General features: G+C 40.8%; 1 protein-coding gene across 3 annotated transcripts in view; it reads left to right on the top strand.

Annotated features, from left to right (window-relative positions):
• The window catches only part of NMT2 (N-myristoyltransferase 2), an 89,470-nt gene that overhangs the window by 32,678 nt on the left and 32,995 nt on the right, over positions 1-23,797 (top strand). For all 3 annotated transcript variants that reach the window (XM_036761437.1, XM_036761438.1, XM_036761439.1), the window contains exons 2-6: positions 4,532-4,667; positions 14,812-14,956; positions 20,874-20,992; positions 21,095-21,186; positions 21,325-21,441. In XM_036761437.1, coding sequence (XP_036617332.1) covers positions 4,532-4,667; positions 14,812-14,956; positions 20,874-20,992; positions 21,095-21,186; positions 21,325-21,441 — 609 coding nt within the window. The remainder of the gene's footprint in view (positions 1-4,531; positions 4,668-14,811; positions 14,957-20,873; positions 20,993-21,094; positions 21,187-21,324; positions 21,442-23,797) is intronic.

Here is a 23,797-nt window from a genome sequence, read left to right as displayed (position 1 = left end):
GGGGCCTTGTTGTGCTGCATAGACAGCTCTCTTGCCTTGGGGGCTGCTGGTCTGTAGGAGGGTGGGGCCTAGATGATGGATTGCTCCAGGCTTGGAGCCTTGCTGAAGGCCCCCCAGCTATGAGGCTGGCTGCTGCTGCTCTTTGACCTTGTTCCCTTTTCATCCCAATGAGATAGACCTTTCCTGCTTGCTAGTGAGCTGCTTCCCTTCTCACACCAATTCTGAGGTGTTTTTCAAGTTGTCTGGAGAAGAATTCAAAGAGTTTCTTCCTCACTCTGCCATCTTAGCACCAGAAGTAATTATACTTCATTTTATATTTTAATTTATTTTTCATTCGGCAAGCATTTGTTTTCTTTCCCTTCCACCCCCACTTCCCTTAAAAAAAAAAAAAATCCCTGCAACCAATAGGCATAGTCAAGCAAAAAAAAAAAATTCCCATATTGTTTATGTCCAAAAATGCATGTCTTATTCTGCACCTTGAGCCTATCACATATGTCTCCATTAGGAGGTAGGCACCATACTTCATTTTTAGTCCTCTGGAATCATGGTTGATCATTGCATTGGTCAGAGATCTTAAGTCTTTCAAAATTGTTTGTCTTTGCAATGTTGTTATTATTGTATAAATTGGCTTTCTGGTTCTACTCACCTCTCTCTGTTAGTTGCCACTCCAAAACAAACATCTTAGCTCATTTGTTAGAAGATCCCTACCACAACTTGAAATGCTTCCTGTTTTCCATGTCAAGTATGTCCAGAAAGTGAGGGGTGCCTGCTTAGAATCTCTTACGTTGTAGACTCCTTAAAGTAGAGGCTGGCACATATGTGTCTAGAAAGACTTGTGCTGACTCTTTGAATTTGTAGGCAGCTACACTAGACTTTCGTCTCTCTAGCCACTCAATGGCTAATTACAGGATTATTGGAGATTTGGGGTTAATGGGACTATATTGTATAAATCTGGCCTCTTCATTTTGCCATAGGGAAGAGCCAGAGCTGTTGGCAGTTAGAAAGTGACTGTCAAATGATGGGAACAGGGATTATGCTGGGTTAAAACTTGGTGCTCTTTAGTTCAGGGCAGAAATGCTTCATGTCTTAATGGTCTTCTGTGATCCCTACATTATCTAATATTGTAAATATATAGCTGATGCTCTAACTCTCCTTGTTACCTAAGTAAAATGGAGTAGGGTTCCTTTTGGGATCTCTGGGACATTGTAGGTCTTGGTAGTTTTGCTGCCTATCAATAGACAGCAGGGCCAAACATCAAAAGCAAGATGTGGAATAGTCCTGTTCAATCAATTGGTCAATAAATATTTGTTAAGTACTCAGTATGTTCCAGGTCCTGGATTACATACAAAGAATGTTGTTATTCAGTTGTTTCAAGTTGTGTCTGACTGTTTGTAATTCCATTTGTGGGTTTCTTGGAAAAGATCCTGGAATGGCATGTCATTTCCTTCTCCAGCTCATTTTACAGATGAAGAAGCTGAGGTACACAGGATCAAGTGAGTGGCCTAGGGTCACACAGCTAGTGTGTGTCTGAGGTCAGATTTGAACTCAGGAGGATGAGGCTTCCTGATTCTAGGTCTAGCACCCTATCCAATGTCTTACCTGCATGCTCAGGACAAAGAATGAAACAATCCTCTCACCAGGATCTTACTTTCTAAAGGGGTAGACAATAAGTACATGTGAAAATATAGACAGCATAGACATAAAGCCAACAAGTACAGGCTAGAGGAGCCCTAGGTGTCTGGGGATAAGGAGAGGTGTTGTATAGAAGCTGGTGCTAGAGCTGTGCCTTTGGAGCAGAGACAGACTCTGCACTGCAGAGGTGAGAAGGCTCTGTGTTCTGGGGATGCAGATGACCCTGCAAAGGCGCAGAGACACCAATGATGTGTCATGCTTGAGGAACACAAAGACCAGCAGGGCTAGCTCTCTGTCAGGGAGGGAGAGGAATGTGATAAGGCTGGAAAAATTGGGTTGGGGCACTGTGAAGAAGGGCTTTCCCAGCCAAACAAAGGATTCTGTAGAAAGTCCTTGGAATTGACTGTGTGGAGCTGTTAGATGGTTCTAGCAGTGCTCAGAGAAAATGCCTTTTGACTGCAGGCGTAGGCTGGAGTGAAGAAATCTTCAAGGCACAAACATTTGGAGGCTGTTGTCATAACTTAAGTGAGGTGAGAAGGACCTGTACTCAGATGGTAGCTTCCTGAGTGGAGAGAGAAGGGGTCAGGTGGCAGATGCTGTGAAGATTCCTATACACTGTCATGCTCCTGTGAGAAATGGTGGGAGGAGTTTTGTTTCCACAGGATAGTGATAGCAGATTGTAAGTTGAAGGTGACTGGTTTTAATCAGAGATGTGATCTAGAGGAAACCAGACTTCTGATCAGGTGAAAGATTGGAGGCTTGTGTACGTGCTTAATAAGCTGTTTGAGGGAGGCATGATGTGGGCGGTTCAAGGGGTTGCTTCTGGCCAATGAAAAGTGAGGCAGGAGATTCGAATTGGAAGTCAGTAAAAGGACTGGCATTTGTCTGAGTCCTTGTACTCTCCTGAATGCCATTCAGGGGATGTACCCATTTATTCAGAATGAATAAGTGTAAAATATAATGAAAACCTCTCTGGCCTTCTAATGAGTATTATTTATTCATAGATTTAGTTTATTTCTAACACTCCCAAGCCCTAACACATGGAAAAGGCCTATTTCCAGTCGAAATCCAGTTCTGGATATAGTGGGTGGGATGCTTATTTAAACCCATCTGCCAATCAAGTATTTGCAGTGCTTAGTATTCACCCAGGTAAACTGCAAATGGCCATCCAGATCTGGCCACGGTGGTTAAAGCCCAGCTTCTTGGGCGGAAGGTTTTTAGAGCTCAAAGAAATCATCTAGAGGTGAGGAAACCACTGATGTAAATGCAGTGCATAACTCCCTTTCGGTAAGGCATGAATATTTTTAGGACTCTGGGTTATCATTCAGTGTTCTAGGAAAGGCAGTTTGATAAATAGAGTTCTAATGACTCAAAGCCTCACTTAATGCTTCTCAAACCATCATTGATTTCTACTTTAGGGTAGGATTAGGACCAATTCTATGTGGGTCTACTCTGCTTAGGCTTTTATCACAGTAGAGGAAACCATTACTTTACCAAAAAAAATAAAACAAGGAATGTCATGTTTTTCTCATGTCCTTTTATACTTACCTTACTGTAAGAATCAGTTCTACTAAATTATATCCAGAAATAGAACACAACAGGCACCTTCCTGGTCTCCATGGTTTTGAATTTATATCGGAATGAATTGTTGAGTTTTGAACAATGAAATTCTGACTGTTGTTTTATCCCACAAATAACTGAAATACAGAAGAACTCCCAGAGAAAGTAGGAATAAAGGGATGGGGCTAATACTGCTCCTCCATTTAGTCACTGAATCTAAACTCCTTGGGGTCAGGGAGTGTTCTCTCCTTGGTCTTGGCATTCCCAATACTTGGGTACTATTTGATTCATAAAATCACTGACTAAGAACTCAAGGGACTTAAGAAGTCACTGAATCCCACCTACTTATTTATAGATGAGAAAACTGAGCCCAGAGAGGTGAAATGATCTGCCCAAGGCAATAGATAACTAGCAAAGGAAGGATTTGAACTCAGGTACATGAGATGCCAGGTTTTTCTCTTAATGCATTTATGTTTCATGTTTCAGGTCACATGATTTGGCCCATGTTCTCTCCCAATTTCCTTAATAACAAGTTGTATTATGATGAGAGTCTATTGTCTCTACTTATTTACTGTTGTCTTTTTAAACCTTGGGAAATAGAGTTTACCATATCCCCACCCTAGAAGTATCAGATCCAGTGGCACAGCTGTGTTTAGTGTGGGACAGTTATATAATAAGCCAATGAAAATTTCTCCTAGATTTGAAATGCATCTTCTGGGAATTTTGCAGAAGTGTAAGGCCACATAAAGGGAAATTAAAACTCCTTTTGGATTTTTTCCCCAGGCTTTCATCAAATATGTAAAGACATAGATTCCAGACACCATACAGTTAAGCTAGTTTTTGCCATTAAAAGTTTTAAAAGTCATTATTATTATTGAATGAAAATCTTTATCAGAAATTCTATTTTCTTTTTCCAGCAGAGAAAGCCAATTTCTTTAGCTCTTGTGCATCAAGATTAGGCGTTTGTTGTGCCCAAGAGAAATGTTTATAGTAGAATTTCTTTCTACGAGTGTCTCTTCTTAAAAGGCTCTTGAAAAATTGACAAAAACTGGGTCAGTAGAGCAGTGAAGAATAAGGCTCAGAGTTGTTTACATGCATTGATAGAGTATATCCAGACTGCACAGAATGGCATTCAGACAGTCAGTTAGCAAGAGTAAATGTGGAATTGTCATATATCCCTCTTTGCTTGTTCTCCATTAATTCATTAGCCTGGCTAAATTTTATTTTCTTCTTCCTAACCTCAGTTTTCACAGTTAGAACTTACAGTTTTTCCTCAATGTTTAATTTCTTGCCCTTCAAGTTTTACAATAATGGCTTTTCTCATTTCATCTTCCAACAGAAGTCCCGGAGTGGATGTAGGAGCCAAAAAGAAAAAGAAGAAACAGAAGAGAAAAAAGGAGAAACCAAATTCTGGAGGCACAAAATCAGATTCAGCATCTGATTCCCAGGAGATTAAAATTCAACAGCCTTCCAAAGTAAGGACTTTGATTTATTTTAACTCTTGAGGTTTCCCACGCAAGGAGAGTAACTTTTGCTGTCTAGCCTAACACTGAGAAGAATCAGAAGCTTGGTTTATGGCTTTTGTCATAGCCAGATATTGAATGGTAGTAGTTAAGTGAAGGAGTCTTTATGTTCTGGGACACCTAGATAACATAAGTACATATTTCATCTATGAGGGGGCAGCATAGAGTAGTGGATATAGGAGCAATCTCGGAATCAGGAATAGCTCAACTATAGGGATCATATTGGCAGCTAGGGGGCACCATAGTGCATAGAGTGCGGGCCTGGAGTCAGGAAGACACATCTTCCTGATTTCAAATCCGGCCTCAGACACTTACTAGCTGTGTGACCCTGGGCAAGTCACTTACCCTATTGGCTTTAGTTTCTTCATCTGTGAAATGAGCTGAACAAGGAAATAGCAAACCATTTCAGTATCTTTACCAAGAAAACCCTAAATGGGATGACAAAGGGTTGGACATGACTGAAAAACGACTGAACAACAAATACATATATATGAATATGAAATATGTGCATGTATATAATGCATATGTACACATATAATATATGTTTACACATGGGAGCTATTATTCCATATGTGAATATTAGCCCACACAGTATAACATACATGTATATACATACAGGTATACGTATACACACACACGAGAATGTAAGCTACTTAGAGACCATTCCATTTGTGTCTTTGGCATTGCCTGATACAATGCCTAGCACACCTGTAGCGATTGATAAATAATGTACTTTAAGATTTGCAGAATGATCATTTGTCTCTCACAACAACCCTTTGATGGGTGCTATTATTATCTGTTTTCTAACAGAAGACTAAGACCAAGATGACTTGTTCAGGGTCACACAGCTAGTAAGTGTCTGAGGTGGGATTTGAATGCAGGTCTTCCTGAGCTGGCTAGAGTTCAGCACTCTCCCCTCTGCCATGCAGTCTCTCAGCTGGGCTCAACTCCTGACCTATAAATACTAACCATTTGACCAAAGACAAGTCATTTGATCTCTCAGTGCTCCAGGCAGCTCTCTGAGACTCCAAGTTACAGAAGAGCTGCAGTCTAACAGTGGAAGGAGTTTTCTATACTTATGCTAAGAGTTCTCTACACCAATGAAATAACAGATCCAGATCTAAAGAAGCAAACACACACACACACACACACACACACACACACACACACACACTCACACATACACACACACTGCCTTTGTACTCTTCTTTAAGGCTTTTTTTTATTCCAGAAGTTAATACTTTTCAAAAGAAAAAAGAAAGTCTCAATGTGATAGCTTGAAAGTGTTTTTGGTTTTATTTTTAAGAGTTAATTTATTAATTACTTTTAGTTTAGAAGATAGTTCCACTTTAATTTTTCTGGATGCTTGTCAAATTACCTGAATAAGCACATCCCCATCTGGCAGCAAATTTCAGCAGGTGCAGCCAAGGGGTAAATCCATACCCACTGTGAAACAGACCATTTGTCAGTGTCCAGCCTTTGAATCTCCCAAAGTGGAAAAATACTCTGGTGTTCCCACTGAAGAAGCCTTCATTTCTGGAGTAAACCAGATGTCCGGTGAAGACAGCTGCCAGAAGGGCAGAGGGTTGTACCCAGAGTGCACATGGCAGGACGGACTACAGCTGCCATGTCTTATGGACTAGTGTTTCAGGGAAACTGGGCCAGGAAGGATATTGTCCCGGTGCTCCAACAGAGGGCCCTTGCAATAAAAGGTCTATCAGCATCATACAGGTCAAATCCCATTACCAAAAAGTTCAGGATTAAAGATGGGCACATGTAGGCAAGAAAAATAGAAATGATTTTGTTGATGCTTAAACAAGGGAGTTATCAGCAGGATCTTGTGAATATTGTTCTGAGGAGGCTTTTGTTGTAAGGAGACTAGGCCTGTGTTCCATACCATGAAAAAGAATCTACAGCAGATCCCTACTTTACGCAAATAAGGATTTGGAGTTGCTGAGAAGTCCCTTTTTCGTTCACTTACTTGTTGGGGAGGAAATAAGAATTCAAGCTCTTGGTGGAGGTGTGAAGAGACAGGCTCACAGGATCATAGAGGTCATCAGAGGTCATCTAGGTCAACCCCCTTTTCTAGATGAGGAGACTTAGTCCCGGAGAAGTCAAGTGATTTGCCTAACGTCACACAGGCAGGAAGTGGAAGGGCCAGGATTCTAACTCGGGCCCTGTGATGTCAGGCTCAGCACTTCAAGTTCATCTTCCTCTCCATTGCCATATAGAAAAGATGCTTTTTCCTTGAAGGCAGTAGCAAAAGCATGAGGAGGTCAGGAATTGGTTTTATATCCTGCCTTTTAACATTTAAGACTTGTGTGACCTTTGCCAAGTTACTTAAGCTCACTGGGCCTCAGTTTCTCCACCTGTAAGAGGTGGGAATTGATCTGGATGGCCTCTGCACTGCAACCATGATCCTATGACCTTTGTTTTTGCCTTTCATCCCCCTCCTGGCTCTGATCCTGACTTCTGGACTTCAAAATGATGCCTCAGCTGGTGTCCCATCCTAAAAGTTCTTTGGCACCTGGGGTTACTTACTTACGTCCAACTACCCCTGGGGCCTTCTCCTTGGACTATCCCTCTGCCAGCCCAGCTCCCTTACTTTTTTGGTGAGTGCTTCACGAAGGCCTCTGTTTTGTGGAGGGGTCTGGGTTGGCCAGCCTTCATTCCTCTCTTGATTATGATACTGACTTTCAGACTTCCAAACTGCCCTTCTGCATGTGAGTACCTTCATCTTCCCTCAGCTCCTTGCTTTTTAGCTGCCCTCATTAGAGCTCCTCGAGGGCAGGGTCTAGCTTTCTCTTTGTTTATATTTGTGTCTTCATCACTTAGTGCAGTGCCTGGTACATAGATAGCTCTTAAATCTAGTTTACTTCCTCCCTTAGATCATTTATGGCTCCTGGGCCTCAGTTTTCTCATCTGTAAAATGAGGGATTTGGACTAGATGGCTGCTAAGTCACTTCCACCATGACATCTGTGAATCTGTAGTAGGAGAGAAGATTATGGGTGAAGATTCAGAGATGTTTTGATAGATTAAAAGAACTCATGTTGGAAAGCTTTGATTTTCTCAGCAACATGGAAAGCAATTCTGTCTGCTATGTGTATAGGGAAGTGAGATTAAGGTTGAGGGCTTAAAGAAAGAAAAACTTTCTAGAGTGACTGCTCTGGGATATATTGTAGGGTGTCACTGAGAGTTAAATGAAAAGATTGGCTGCTCAGCAGTGAGACCCCAGCACACGTTATAAAGGATGAAATGAGGGTAGTTCATGGCTTTCTGTTGTAACTCTCAAGTGTAATTGCTAGATTTCTTGCTGATGCAAGATTCAGGTGTAAAAAGATCTTCTGTATCTCAGTACTTCTCAAATTTGCTTCCCTAGTCCCTTTTTCCAGGTGTCTGGCTCTAGGCCTGTGACAGGGAAGGCAGTGGAAAGAGCACTAGATTTGAAATCAAAAGACCTAGGTACCTGTGTAACCTGCTTCAGAGGCTTGTGGTGAGAAGCGAGCGAGACAGCATTTCTAAAGAACCTTGTCAGTCTTTAAGCCTCTGTAGAAATGTCAGCAATAATTACTACCTCCTCCAGATTCAGTTTAGACATTGAGGAGTATTATTAAGTTGATTCTGAGAAATCTTCATAGGCACAACTGGAGAAACTTCATTCTGCAGTGGTGAATTACTTGCCTTCCAGGAATAGAGACTCAGCCTGTGATTTCATTACTGTAGGGGACTCCCAAGTGAATAAACTCCCTCTACCAGTGGAGGTTGGCAGTTTCTAGACAACTTCTAGTCTTAGAGCAGAGGTTTTCAACCTAAAGTCAATGGACCTTCAAGAGATCTGTGGATAAATTTCAGGGAGTCTATAGATTTGAGTGGGGGAAAAATAACATTTTTATCCCAATAGGATTGGTTTCCTTTGTGGAACTATATATTTTATGCATTTAAAAACATCATTCTGAGTGTCTATGACCAAAAAAAATGGTTTACGAACCCATCATGGAGAGTTTCCTAGAGCACTGAGAGGTTTAAAGTGACTTGGCTAGGGGCACAGTGCCCATCTGCCTCCTGAGCTGGATTTGAACCCAGGTTATCTTGCCTTGAGGCCAGCTCTCTGTCCCCTGTGCCATGCTGTAACAGAGTGGAAAACAGTGTCCAGCAAGTCAAAATTGGGCTGACCATCTGTCCACCTTACAATTTAATTCCTTTCCCCTTGGGAAGTGCTTTTGTGCTATAGATTTTCGAAGATGGATAGGTTTAAGAGTTTGTCCTAAACATATCATTCTTATTGCCACCTTCCTTGACTAATTTAAATCCTGTAGTCGACTTAGAATTCTACCTTGAGAAATGTTTTGGATGATGAGAATCAGGGCACACATGGCATTTTGTTTCTTGAATGATGATTTTGTTTTATTTAGTGAATTTTTGTTGGTCAACATGATAGAACTAAATTTAAGGTAAATTATAAATTTCCAAGAGCCCTGTCTTTTAGAGTTGTGATATTGTTAGCAACTCTTGGGACAAAGATGTTGATTCTCACTTATTTCAAAATAGTACAGCTTTGATAGATTTTGCTTAAGGGAATTTTACCTCAAAAGTCAGAGAAAAAAAGATGGCAGCAAGACAAATGCACAGCAGCAGCAACGTACACTTTGTAAAACTGGGTAGTACTTCATCTAACAGACATGTTACAGACATGACAGATATGTTACCCAGGCATGCTTTGTTGAAATGTGCCTGACTCTTTTCCAGCTAATCAATTGCATTGTAGTGGGTTGAATATTTTGCATGGCTGAAAAAGTCACCTTTTTGCATGAAGCTCAGCGAAGACCTCATACTAAAGAAGTAATTATAAGCCATAATGAATTATCTGAGCTGAAGCAATTTGTTCACTTAGCATATGTAAGATGTGACCCTTGTGAATACGATCTCATTAATCAAAATATAAACCAGGTATCTTACAAAAGCAACAGTAATCTCTAAACTGAGCTGTTAGATAAAAATAGGCATGTTTAGCTTTTGACCAGCCTCCAGTTAGACTTAGCACTGAGTTTTCTTGGATCATTTTATAAGCAGGAATCCCCAAGGTACTCAGTAACTTCAGTTGGTCCATTTTAAATAAAATTCATGAAGTGCAGTGTGTCAAATTGAACCAAGGGCATCTCAAGTTAAATAAAGTTCCTTAACTAGAAATAAAAAAATCCAAAGTTGCTCATTCCCAAACCTTATAAATGCCCCCACCCCTTCCTAGGTATATTTATGGGGTATTTGGCACTCAGACACATTGGAGGGTCTTCAGCCTGTAATACCCTCTAAAATAGAGCTCAGCAAGGATTAGTGGCATCTAAACTCAAAGAATTGGAGTTTTTTTTTCTTTTTAACCATAATTTTAAACATTTAAAAAACAATGTGGACTATTAAGTCCTATCTACTGATGTAAACTCAAAATAGGATGTTTTTTCTGTAGAGGTCAACCTTGCTTTCTCTAAGAGATATTAAAAAGGAGCTTGAAGAGTGTTTTCAGACTAAGGAACTTTGATACTTGGTGTATATTTTGCTTTAGATTGGAAAGGAGGGAATGTTACCCAGTCTTTTGGGAGTGGAGGAGGAGGAGGAGATATATGGAAGGAATTACTTGACTCTCGGACTGTTGCAGGGTTTCTGTGGAGAGAAAGAAGTAGGGAGGTTGGATTCAGGCAAGATAACATAGGGAGGAAAGCAAAGTGTGCTGGAGCTGCTGGATACATTTTTAGTGTGAGCATCTACATTTCAGAAACTGGCAAATACTAAAGATTAAGGCTTGATTTATTGTTTTGTTCACTGTTTTTACTTTCAAAAGTGATGGAGAAAATGTTAATAAGTGTGTTGTGTACACTTTTTTTTTCTCTGGAGACCTAGTTGTTAAACATTTACCAGTTATACACCTGGAAAAGAATAAGCAAGTAGGACTTTTAAAAAGTTATTTACAGTTGATTTTAAGGTTGTATAAAGAAGCTTACTTAGTCTAGAACAGGGGTTCTTAACCTGGTTTATGCGAGTTATTTTTTAAAAATAACTATTATGATGTAATTAGTTCCCTTTATAATCCTACACATTTTATTTTATGCATTTAAAAGCATTTTTTTCTGAGAAGGAATGTCCCAGGGCTTCTCCAGATTGTCAAAAGAGTCCCATGATACAACAGCAAACAAAAAAGTCCCCTGAGCAGTCTAGATAGAATTATTCATATTTTTCTTCCACTTTCAAATTTAACAAAACTTTAACCCAGCTGCCATGTTTCAGTATAGTTCATTTACTAAGCAAGATACTATGCTAAGGTATGGCATATATGCCAGAGATATAAAGATGAAAACAAGAGAATCCTGGCCTCCAGGTGCTTACAGTCATTTCTCCATGCCTAGAATACATTTCCTCCCCTCTGTGCCTCACAGAAAACACTTGTTTCCTTCAAGACTTAGCTGTTGGGACCATTTTGTACAGGAAACCATTCCTGATACCTTCAACTGCAAGTACTACTACTCCTCCCTCCCTAACTTGTTTATATTTATCTGGGTATATGGTGTATAGAATGTAAGCTGGGGGGGGGGGGGGGGGGCGGAGCCAAGATGGCGGCTGGTAAGCACGGACTAGAGTGAGCTCCGTACCCGAGTCCCTCCAAAAACCTATAAAAATGGCTCTGAACCAATTCTAGAACGGCAGAACCCACAGAACAGCAGAGGGAAGCAGGGCTCCAGCCCAGGACAGCCCGGATGGTCTCTGGGTGAGCTCTATTCCACACGGAGCTGGGAGCTGGGAGCTGGGAGCTGGGGCTGGGAACGGAGTGGAGCAGAGCCCAGCCTGAGCGGCGTGGACGATCCAGACCGGAAGCCGGGTGGAGGGGGCCCTAGCGCCCTGAATACGTGAGCAGTTACCAGACCCCTCGACCCACAAACACCAAAGACTGCGGAGAAGGTTAGTGGGAAAAGCTGCGGGAGTGGAAGGAGTTCGCGGTTCGGCTTCCAGCCCCGGGGGCAGCGGAGGTGGGGCAGCTACAGCTGTTGTTACTTCCGGCTCCAGGCCCACCTGGTGGGGGGAAATAAGTGGCGGATCACAGCAGGGGTGCACAGCCTGCCGAAGATCTGAGCCCAGTCTGGACTGGGGGTCCTTGGGGAAGGAGGAGTGCGGCTCTGACAGAGCTGGCACCTCCCCCCCAAACGTAGAACATAGAACTCTGTAATCTACAAGCAGTCATACCCCACTGAAAAGCTCAAGGGTCAAGTTAGTTGGTTGGGAATATGGCCAGGACGCGAAAACGCGCCCAGATTCAGTCTCAGACTTTGGATTCTTTCTTTGGTGACAAAGAAGACCAAAACATACAGCCTAAAGAAGACAGCAAAGTCATAGAGCCTACAACCAAAGCCTCCAAGAAAAACATGAACTGGCCCCAGACCATAGAAGAACTCAAAAAGGATTTGGAAAAGCAAGTTAGAGAAGTAGAGGAAAAATTGGGAAGAGAAATGAGAAGGATGCGAGAAAACCATGAAAAACAAGTCAATGACTTGCTAAAGGAGACCCAAAAAAATACTGAAAAATACACTGAAGAAAACAACACCTTACAAAATAGACTAACTCAAATGGCAAAAGAGCTCCAAAAAGCCAATGAGGAGAAGAATTCCTTGAAAGGCAGAATTAGCCAAATGGAAAAGGAGGTCCAAAAGACCACTGAAGAAAATACTACTTTAAAAATTAGATTGGAGCAAGTGGAAGCTAGTGACTTTATGAGAAATCAGGATATTATAAAACGGAACCAGAGGAATGAAAAAATGGAAGACAATGTGAAATATCTCCTTGGAAAAACCACTGACCTGGAAAATAGATCCAGGAGAGATAATTTAAAAATTATTGGACTACCTGAAAGCCATGATCAAAAAAAGAGCCTAGATACCATCTTTCAGGAAATTATCAAGGAGAACTGCCCTGATATTCTAGAGCCACAGGGCAAAATAGAAATTGAAAGAATCCATCGATCGCCTCCGCAAATAGATCCCAAAAAGAAATCTCCTAGGAATATTGTTGCCAAATTCCAGAGCTCCCAGATCAAGGAGAAAATACTGCAAGCAGCCAGAAAGAAACAATTTGAATATTGTGGAAACCCAATCAGAATAACCCAAGACCTGGCAGCTTCTACATTAAGAGATCGAAGGGCGTGGAATGCGATATTCCGGAGGTCAATGGAGCTAGGATTAAAACCTAGAATCACCTACCCAGCAAAACTGAGTATCATGTTCCAAGGCAAAATATGGACTTTCAATAAAATGGAGGACTTTCAAGCTTTCTCAGTGAAAAGACCAGAACTGAATAGAAAATTTGACTTTCAAACACAAGAATCAAGAGAAGCATGAAAAGGTAATCAAGAAACGGAAATTGCAAGGGACTTACTAAAGTTGAACTGTTTTGTTTACATTCCTACATGGAAAGATGATGAGTATGATTCATGAGACCTCAGTATTAGGGTAGTTGAAGGGAATATGCATATATATATATGCATATATATATGTTTATGTATATATATAAGTGAATGTGTATGTATGCATGTATCTATGTGTATATGTATGTATGTGTATGTATGTGTATATATATATATATATATATATGTAAAAGAGAGAGAGCAGACACAGGGTGAGTTGAGGATGAAGGGAAGATAGCTAAAAGGAATAAAATGAAATTAAGGGATGAGAGAGTAACTTACTGAGAGAGGGAGATAGGGAGAGATAGAATGGGGTGGATTATCTCCCAAAAGGGTGGCAAGGGGAAGCAGTTCTAGGAGAGGAGGGGAGTGGGCAGGTGAGGGGGGAATGAGTGAACCTTGCTCTCATCAGATTTGGCCTGAGGGGGAATACCATACATACTCAGTTGGGTATCTTACCCCACAGGAAAGAAGAGGGAGGAAGATAAAAAAAAAAAAATAAAATAAAAGGCAGGGGGATGATGGAGTGGAGGGCAGATGGGGGTGGAGGTAATCAAAACAAACACTTTGGAAAGGGGACAGGGTCAAGGAAGAAAATTCAATAAAGCGGGATGGGTTGGGAAGGAGCAAAATGTAGTTAGCCTTTCACAACATGAATATTGTGGAAGGGTTATACATAATAATACATGTGTGGCCTAGGTTGAATTGCTCAACTTCTTAGGGAGGGTGGGTGGGAAGGGAAGAGGGAAGGGAATTTGGAACTCAAAGTTTTAAAATCAGATGTTCAAAAACAAAAAAACTTTTTGTATGCAACTAAAAAATAAGATACACAGGCAATGGGGCGTAGAAATTTATCTTGCCCTACAAGAAAGGAAGGGAAAAGGGGATGAGAGGGGAGGGGGGGTGATAGAGGGGAGGGCTGACTGGGGAACAGGGCAACCAGAATATACGCCATCTTGGAGTGGGGGGGAGGGCAGAAATGGGGAGAAAATTTGTAATTCAAACTGTTGTGAAAATCAATGCTGAAAACCAAATATGTTAAATAAATAAATTGCATTAAAAAAAAATAATTTACTAAAAAAAAAAAAAAAAAAAAAAGAATGTAAGCTCCCTGGGCAGGTACTGTTTCTTCCTTGTCTTTATATCCCCAGTCCCTAACACAGTGTCCTAGATGGTAAGCTCATAAGAAAGGCTGGTTGCTTTGTACTTTCAACAGAACACACACACTGCTCATCTCCCACCCCCAATACACTACTTTGTAAGTTGCTGAACCAGGAAGTGGTTGACAGACTGTGATGTTATGGTATCTTTTTCACAGTAATCCTTTTTTAGTTCTCCCAATATATGACAAATAGTGTTTCCAATGTGCAAGTGAGTGGCAAACTGAAATAGAAAGTAGGTGATTTGCACAGGTTTATTAAATAACTTATTGTCATTGCTGAATTCAAAATTCTGGAACTGCTAATGTCAGCTTACATCCCAACTGTAAATAAAACTAATGTTAAAATACAAAATTCACTCAGTCGATTCGTGTTCTTAAAAGGTACGTTTCATCTGGTAGGTACCATCTTTGGAAGTACAAATGGGTATATTTGTACCCATCCTAAGACTAGTCACATCGAACTCATTGCTCTCCTGTGTTTTTGTCTACACAGAATCCGGCCATCCCAATGCAGAAGCTGCAGGATATTCAGAGGGCGATGGAACTTCTCTCTGCATGTCAGGGCCCCACCAAGAATGTTGATGATGCTACCAAGCGGAAATATCAGTTTTGGGATACACAGCCTGTACCCAAGCTTCGTAAGTTCTTTTGCTTCTTAAATAAAAGTAAGGCTAAGATAATGAACGTGAGCATTTATTTCAGCCATGAGACTTGCTCTCTTGTAAAAGACAGATTCATTTTCACCGTGATACTTTTTATCCAAATGTAGAACTGTTTCATTTGATTTTTTTTTAACCTACTTTGTGCAGTCCATGGGGCTGGGCACTGGAGGAGAGTCAAAATTTAGCCCAGACAGCATCTCTACCTTTGTGGAGCTCCTAAGTCTGGTAGGAGATAAGATACTACATAGATACCTATGTTATACAATGTTGCACGATATGATGTGATCTCTTATTAGAGAGATACAAAATATAATGCCATGTGAAACCCAAGAAGAAAGATGTTAACCACATGAATTAAGGGAGGCCTCGTGATAAAGGTAGCATTTGAATTTGATAGGAATTCTAGAGGCAAATTCTAGGCAAAGAGGGGATGGCAAATTACAGGTAAGAGGTATGCAGGTGGGAAAGCACTGGTTATGGGGGTGGTGGGGCTGAGTAGTTCACTTTGGCTGGAAGATAAAGTAATACGAGAGTCTGGCAATAGAGCTTGACGTTATATTGTAGAGGGACTTGAATGCCAGGCAAAGGAGTTTGAATTTAACGTAATGAGTAATAAGGAGCCAATTCAGAGTTTTGAACAAAGTTCTATGATGACCCCCTAAGGTCCCTTCAAGCTCAAAATCTGGGATCCAGATCTGTGATTAAAGATTAGTCTGGTTGGGTGTTGTCTTTCATTCTCGAAGGGGACCAAAATGAGATCACTATGTTAAAGTCAAGTTACAGTGCGTCCTGTGGCTGATCAGACCAATACAAGCTCAGGAGGCTCTACTGCAGGTCGGACACAAATAGTCCATGTGAACATTTGGGGTGGATTCTCTAAATTTGTGCATTTCACGTTTCTTTTGAGCTACCTGAATTCTGCTTTGCTCATAGAGCACAGCACCTTCTCTGATGAGGACACGCCATGCTGGGTGGTCCTGCGCCAGTGTCTCCCATGCCATAAAATTCCAAAGTTCTTTAGAGAGACCTTGAGAGTATCCTTGTATCACTTTTGACCACCACGTGAGCATTCGCTCTGTGTGAATTCTCCATAAAAGTCTTTTTGGCAAGCATACATTTGGCATTTGAGCAATGTGGCTAGCCCATCAGAGTTGTGCTCTCTGCAGTAGAGAGCCAGATCTGTGCTCAAGGATTAGTCTGATATCAGAGGAAATGATAGATTGGAGAAAGGGAAGAGTGGAAGTGACCATTTGTTAGGCTATTTAGAGAGGAAAGGTCAGTGAAGCAAAGGATGTTGCAGAAACTTGATAATTTGTGAACATATAAAGTAATAGAGAGGCAAATATGGAAGATTTTAAACATGGAAGCTTGAGTGGATGGTGGTGTCACTGGCAGAACAGTCCAAAGATTAAAGCGTGGACCGGTTGAAATTGAGGTTCTTATAAAATGTCTGCTAGAGATGTCTGTAGGCTGCTACAAATGTGAGTGTGAAATTGAAACATGAACTCAACACCAATGATAGAAAATGAGGAGTTATCTATATAGTGGTAGTTGCTGAAATCAAGGGAGAGAGCAGAGGGAGAAAGAAGGCTGCCAAGAGAACATCTCGCCTTAGGAGGCAAGAAGATTAGGATACAATGAAAGAATAGTTAGAAGGTAACCAAGGGAGAGTGCCGTCAAAAATATTCTGTTCTACAGAGCAGTTAGGCAGTTTTAGGAGTGAAAAAGTGCCACTGATTAGGTGACTGGTGAAATTTTGAGGAGATGTTTAGAATGAGTGCTGAAGGCAGAAGCCAGTGTGCATGGGGGTGAAAAGCTACTGATGAGGAAGGGAAAGCATTTGCTGTAGCATTTTCAGGAAGATTAACAAAGACTTTGGGCAAATAACTTCATTTCTCTGGGCCTCTGTTTCCTCATCTGGAAAATGAGTTTGAACTAGATGACTCCTGATGTAGCCATCGTAGCACTGAATCTTTTAAGGGAAGGTCACAAATTTTGGTGAGGGGGATTTGAAGGTAGGGAAACAACGATGGCTTTAAAAATAAAACAGCATCGAAGCTGTGTGTTGTTTTTGGTTTGGGATGAGTGTTTGTTGGTTTTTTTTATAGAGATGGAATGATGGGAAGTTGTGACTAGAGATAATTTCAAAGTTCAGGATATTTTTGTTCAGTCGTCTCTGACTCTTTGTGACTCCATCTGGGGTTTTCTTGGCAAGGATACTGGAGTGGTTTGCCATTCCTTCTCCAGCTTATTTGACAGGTGAGGAAGTGAGGCAAACAGAGTCAAGTGACTTGCCCAGGGTCACACAGCTAGTGTCTGAAGCTGGGTTCGAACTCAGGAAGATGTGACTCCAGGCCTGGTGCTCTATCCACTCTGCTACCTAGCTGCCCAAAAGTTGAGGATATTGAGGTCTAAGTGTGACACTGCTGGTGTGTAGCTGAACCAAGTGGAAAAGGAGCTCATTGGAGCCGAGGAGATGCAGGATTTAAGAGGAAAGAAGATAGTTACAGTAATAGTAACTTAGCATCATAGGATTTCTCATGATAAGTTCAGGAAGTGCCCACAGTCCTGAAATATCATTCTGTAAATGAATAAAGAAAAACTTCTTCTCTGTGACAGAATTTGGTAGAGTTCATTAGATGCTTGTTCTAGGCGCACTCACATTCTTAGCACTTTGTAAACTCTTTGTGAGGCAAGTTTTTTTCAACCTCAAAACACAATATAAAGGAGCTGCTTTTGTCTGTTATCAGTATGGGAGCTGCAGAGGTTATGGGTGGATGACCTGCTTCATCTGGTTGACATCCTAGAAGGGAAGGCGACTTATCTGAAAAAGATGTGTGGGTTTTAGTGGGTTGCAAGCTCAGTATGTCAGTAGTATGTGATAGGACAGTCCCCAAAGCTAATGTAATCTGTGATGGAATAGCAAAGTGATAGTCCTGCTGTCTTCTGCCCTGGTGAGACCACACCTTGAGTACTGTGTCAAGTTTGGAGTGCCACATTTTTAAATGGACATTGAAAACTTGGAAGGCAATTAAAATGGTTAAAAAAAATCCATGCCATATGGAGAACTCGGAAGCTTTAGCTTGGAGAAGAGGAGACTCAGGATGGACCTATCAGCTGCATTCAAATAGTTGAAAGGATGGAAGGAGGATTAAAATTGTTCTTTGTGACTAGAAGGCAGAACGTGGAGCAACAGATGGAAGTCCCAAAGAGGCAAATTTAGGCCTGATGTCAAGAGAAACTTTCTACAGTGGTAACTGCCTAGAAGTCCAGTGGGTTTCTATCAGATCTAGTGGGTTCCCCAGCAGTGGGGGTCTTCAAGCAAAGGCAGGAAGACTACCTGTTGTTAAAGGGTATTTTTCAGATATACCTTGGGGTTTATTCACTGGGGTCCCTTCTAACTCTGTAATCCTATGATGGGGAATAATTCCAAGGTAACTGACTGATTTCAGAGCTATTTTAAAAAGCTTAAATTGGTCCATCTGATTGCATTTATTCTTGAAGATTCTAGAAGGTAACCCTGTCCTTCACCTCTCCAAGCAGTATTAAATTACACTGACCTAAAGTTAAATTGAGTCTTTATTAGGATAGCTTTTTTTCTTCTCGTTCTGGCATTCTCTCTGGTCTGAATCTGTTGGTTTTAGCTGACCACTATTTGGCTTGCTGCATTTCGTTCCATGTCAATCACCAAGTCTCCGCTTAATAGTGAAGACAGTTTTGCCCAAAAGACACCTAGCTCCCTTGGAACTTGTTTGTTAAATAAATTTAGGTCACTCACAACTTGGTCCTAATCCTAGGGTGGTGCTGGAGGCTCTAGAACCCAAGAGATTGAGGCAGAACTAGAATAGCCCTAGGCTATCTGATGCCACTCTTGGAGATAGGAATATAAGGGTTTTAGCCTAAGCTGGCTCAAAGTCAACAAAATCCCTCATTTGGCATGTGGTCTGCCTTTTAAGAATGGGAATAAATGGCAGGTGGGAAAGGTGGCCAGTTTAATTCATGTCTGTCAGGTATGATTCAAACTTCTGTAACACAGCAGTGGGGTTGCCTCTGGATGCTGTGGCTCAAAGGTGACTTAAGATGGCAATCCATAGGTATATCCCTACTCCACACACACACCCTCTTAGCTCCTGGAGTGACAATGAGGAATTTTTAATACTGCCTCAGAGCTCAAGGGTATGGGCTGGGGATGCCCAGCAGCCAGGCAAAGCTTTATCTTTGGCCCAATGGCAATCACTTCTGGAGCCTGGGTATTGTGTTGATAGGGAATACCAAAGGCAAAGGTGCAGCAAGAGTTCAAATCAAGCTGTGATGATGAGAATGAGCAAGGTAGAAGCAACAGAGGGCTGACCTCTCCAGCCCCTCCTCACCAGCATTCCATGAGGAAGTCAAGTGGAGAGGCTGGAGAACTTTGAATTCCAGAGGTCCTTTCTGGCTCTAAATCCTGTGAATTCCACATGTATAACTTCACTTAGGGGAAGATATTCTCTGATGACGCTGAGAGACCCAGACCCAGCATGGCACTGTGTGCAGACAATGTATTCTGTGATGATTTGAGGACATCATTATTTTGCTTTGCTCCTTCGGCACTCCTGAGCACAAGCCATACAAATGAGTCCTGCTTTCTTCTCTTATCAGATAGCTAGGTGCAGTATGTTTTGAGCCTGAAAGTATAGCTGGTGTGCTCAATCTGATGTTTCCCTGTTGTGACACTCTGGGAGATAATCTTCATAATAGTTGTAATGTTTGGCATGTTAGGTTAATAGAGGATATAACTATATCTCTAAGATACATTTCTAAGGTGCAGTATGGAAGTCAGAACCTTTTTTGGGTATCTCATATTAGGCATGCATTACCAATCACAATGCTTCAGAGCATTTTCCTGGGATGAAATTTGAGGAGCTACTAAACCTGCTCCCTACTTGTAGGTTTTGACATTTCAATAGACTATGAATTCATTTAATCATAGAATCACATAGTTGTAAGGGGCCTCAGGGGTCATCTTCACATCACACATGTGAACAGGAATCTTCTCTCTTACACCATTAGTTCATACAATCAATAAACATTTATTAAGTGCCTACTATGTGCTAGGTACTATGCTAACTGCAGGGGATACAAAAAGAGACAAAAGATAGTCCCTGTCTTCAAAGAGTCAACCCATCCCACTCTAGTAAACTTCTAATTGTTGGGATTTTGATGTTGATATTTTAATTAAAGCAAACCTAAGCCTGCTTCTGCAAAATCCTATACGTTACTCTTTGTGCCCTTTGGAGACAAGCAGAACAAGTCTGATCCCTCTTGCATATGACAGTCCTTCAAATATCTGGATATAGGTGTTGTATCTGCTCTTATCCTCCTTCCCTCGTACATACACATCTTTTCTTCTCCAGGTTACACATAACTAGTTCATCAAACAATTCTTGTATGGCATAGTTTCAAGTCCCATCATCTTGCCCACCTCTGTGTGGGTGATTCCTTCTGCTGGTTTATGTAGTCACTATTCTATGCCATTATAAGGCCGCTCCCTTTCACCACAAAGGGAGCTGCATTTCAGAAAGAATAAAAGTAGATTCAAGTTGACTGCAAATATTTCTCTGCCTTTGTGTGTGTAATTATCTCCAACAACCTAGAAGGTTAAGAAAAAAAGACCCTTCTGCCTATTATTAAACTTGAACAATTAATCAACAAATATTTTTTAAGCAAGTACTACATGCCAGGAACTGTACTAGGCCACAGAGATATAGATCCAAAGAATGAAACAATCCTTACTTACAAGGAGGCTTAAAATATAATGGGGGAAAATATTAAACATTTTAAGTAGTGTTTAGCCAAAATTTTAAATGGCTAAAATGGTCCATAAAGAAAACTTTTCTTTCTCTTTTTTAAACAGATGAAGTAATTACATCTCATGGTGCAATTGAACCAGATAAGGACAACATCCGTCAGGAACCATATTCTTTACCCCAGGGTTTCACATGGGACACCTTAGACTTGAGTAATGCAGAAGTAGTGAGTAAAACAGTTATCACTTTGAACAGTCCCTGTGTATAGCAGTTGTGAGCTGACTTTGAAAGGTGGAGATGTGACACATCTTTTGTCTTCTGCTCACAGCTCAAGGAGCTATATACGTTGTTAAATGAAAATTATGTAGAAGATGATGACAACATGTTCAGGTTTGATTACTCCCCACAGTTCCTCTTATGGTGAGTAACAAGTTACATTTGCTATTCAGCAGGGCTGTGCACTTGCGTTATTATTTTGAGAGGGGAGGCCTCTCTCTCTTTTTTTTTTTAATCTGTAGACCTTAACTTGCTTTTCCTCTGTCTCTGGACTGATTTTAGGGCTCTTCGTCCTCCAGGCTGGCTGCCTCAGTGGCACTGTGGAGTTAGGGTTTCTTCAAACAAAAAACTAGTGGGGTTCATAAGTGCCATCCCAGCTAACATTCGGATTTATGACAGGTATATATCAAATTTTAAATGTGTATTTTTGTACTTTCACAAAAATGATCTGTTTACTGTGATAATTTTGACATCAAGGGCTAGGAAGTACAGGATCTACAATATTGTATCCCACCCAGTTCCTCCAAGCATTTTTGTGCAAAAATGAGGTAAAAATGAGTGTTATGGATAGCCTTGCAAGTACTGAAAGGCCACATGTTGCACAGGCATCTGAATAGAAATGGGAAGGGCAGTTCTACATAATCTGCCTTAGGGGGAGGGTGGTGGGAGTTATGTAATAATTTAGTGTGTGTAAATATGCGTACAGTTGTGTTTATATGTGTGTGAGTGTGTGTGTGTGTGTATTTATATGACACATACCTTTTGAGAGGCAGCATGAAACAAAGTATAGAAGACTGGCCTGAAATCAGCAAGACCTAGATTCTTGCCTCTGACACCCATACTGGCTTTGTGACTGACCCTGGGCAAATCACTTAACCTCTTAGGACCTTGGACAACTATGGAAGACTAGAAGTTGCTTAGCTGAAGATCTTCCTTGGTAGAGGGAGTTTCCTCACCAGGAACAAATTGATGAAACTACAAGTTTGCTATATAGAACAGTTGCAGATCTGCATTGGTAGAGACCAACGAAAAAATAGGTTTGGGCTCTTCCTTTTCTCCCCACCCCCCAAATGTGTGTGTACTTGTCCTCTACTAAATTCCTACTTCACTGCCTCATTGTGGTCTGAGAGTCTGGAGATGAACTCTCATCCAAAGACCAACAGTTAAATTTAGAGGTGTTTATCACAAAAGTTTGGTCAGAACACCTGCTGGTTTTTCATATTTAAATGTTTCCTTTGGTTTTTGTGTGCTTTTTTAATGATGGATTTTTTTTTTTGCCACAGCAATTCAGAAAATAAGGTGTAGGGGGTTTGTGATCTGTACTAGTAGGAATGCCTGCATTGATGAAATCCTGGATGTTTTGTAATGTTCAAGCATTTTCATTGTTCAGTTAAGGGAATGTGTGTGTGTCCTTGATTGAGATTAAAGTAACTGAAGGAACATACTATTGCATTTATAGCAGAAGAGAGGGAAAATCATAACTTGTAAAAAAATAATTTTATAGACAGGTGGAGGAAAATATAAACCTTACATAACTTTAAATGTGAATGGATTAAACAATATAATAAAATGAAAAAGTGTGACAGACTGCATAGGAAAACAAAATCCCACAATCCATTGCCTACAAGAAACACATTTTAAAAAACAAAGATTTACACAATATGAAACTGAGGGGATGCAAAAAAAATTTACCATGCAAATTTTAGAGCCTTTCTGAGCCTCAGGATCCTGAGCTATTAAAATAGTGATAATTCAGTACATTTCAAAAAGTATTCACTAAGAGCATACTGTGAGCTTTAGAACTATCCTGAGAACTGAGGATTTAGAGACAAAAATTAAAATAGCCTCTAGCCTGTAATATCTATAGTCCTACCTTCCAGAGTGAAGTTCAAATGTGTGAAGTTCAAATGAAATTACTATATGTAACTTGCTTTCCAATATTTGAAGAGCTATGTGTTAGCTGTTAATTATTCTTTTAAATATCCCCATGCTGGCATATAAGAAGAGATTTGGTTTTTGGAAGCAGCCAAGAATTATTTAGAGACAAATTTTATAGATGAGGTGGTGACTGAGCTGAGTAAAATTATGTTGGGTTGAAAAACAAAGTGGAGCCATAATTTTTTTTTGTAAGGCTCTGAAAGCAATTCCCAAAGATAAATTCTGGTACATGTCCTGGGTAGTCAGCATTTTAAATGTTTAGCTTCTCCAGAGGATGAGCAAGCAGAATAACTCTCATTTAGATGTCTGGTTTAGGATATGCTTATTAAGTCATCATGCTTTATCAATTTGATTAGCATTAGAAGGATATCCTAGGTCAGGAGTGGGAAACCTGTGGCACTGAGGCCACATGTGGCCCTCTAGGTCCCCAAGTACAGCCCTCTGACTGAATCCAGACTTCACAGAACAAATCCCCTTAATAAAAGGATTTGTTCTGAAAAGTTGGACTCAGTCAAAATGCTGCATCCAAGAACCTAGAAGGCCACATGTGGCCTCGCTGAAGATTCCTCATCCCTGCCCTAGGTGCTAGGCTAGGGTGTGAAAGTAGGGTTAATTCTATGGGGTTTTTGAGCCAAGTGGAAAGGAAACACAATCCAGTTTTCATCAACTCAGGAATGTGTTTTCTGAGAATTAGGGCACCAGGTAGGTTAAGACTGTTACTTGATGTCTTTCTGAACTTGAAGAGAAATGGGTTACCTAGGATTCTCAACTGCCAAAGCTTGGCATCTTTGAAGCTCTTTAAATGATCCAAACTGGG

This window comes from Trichosurus vulpecula, chromosome 5, assembly GCF_011100635.1.
Source record: "Trichosurus vulpecula isolate mTriVul1 chromosome 5, mTriVul1.pri, whole genome shotgun sequence".
NCBI lineage: Eukaryota > Metazoa > Chordata > Mammalia > Diprotodontia > Phalangeridae > Trichosurus > Trichosurus vulpecula.
This window is presented reverse-complemented; position numbering and strand designations above follow the sequence as displayed.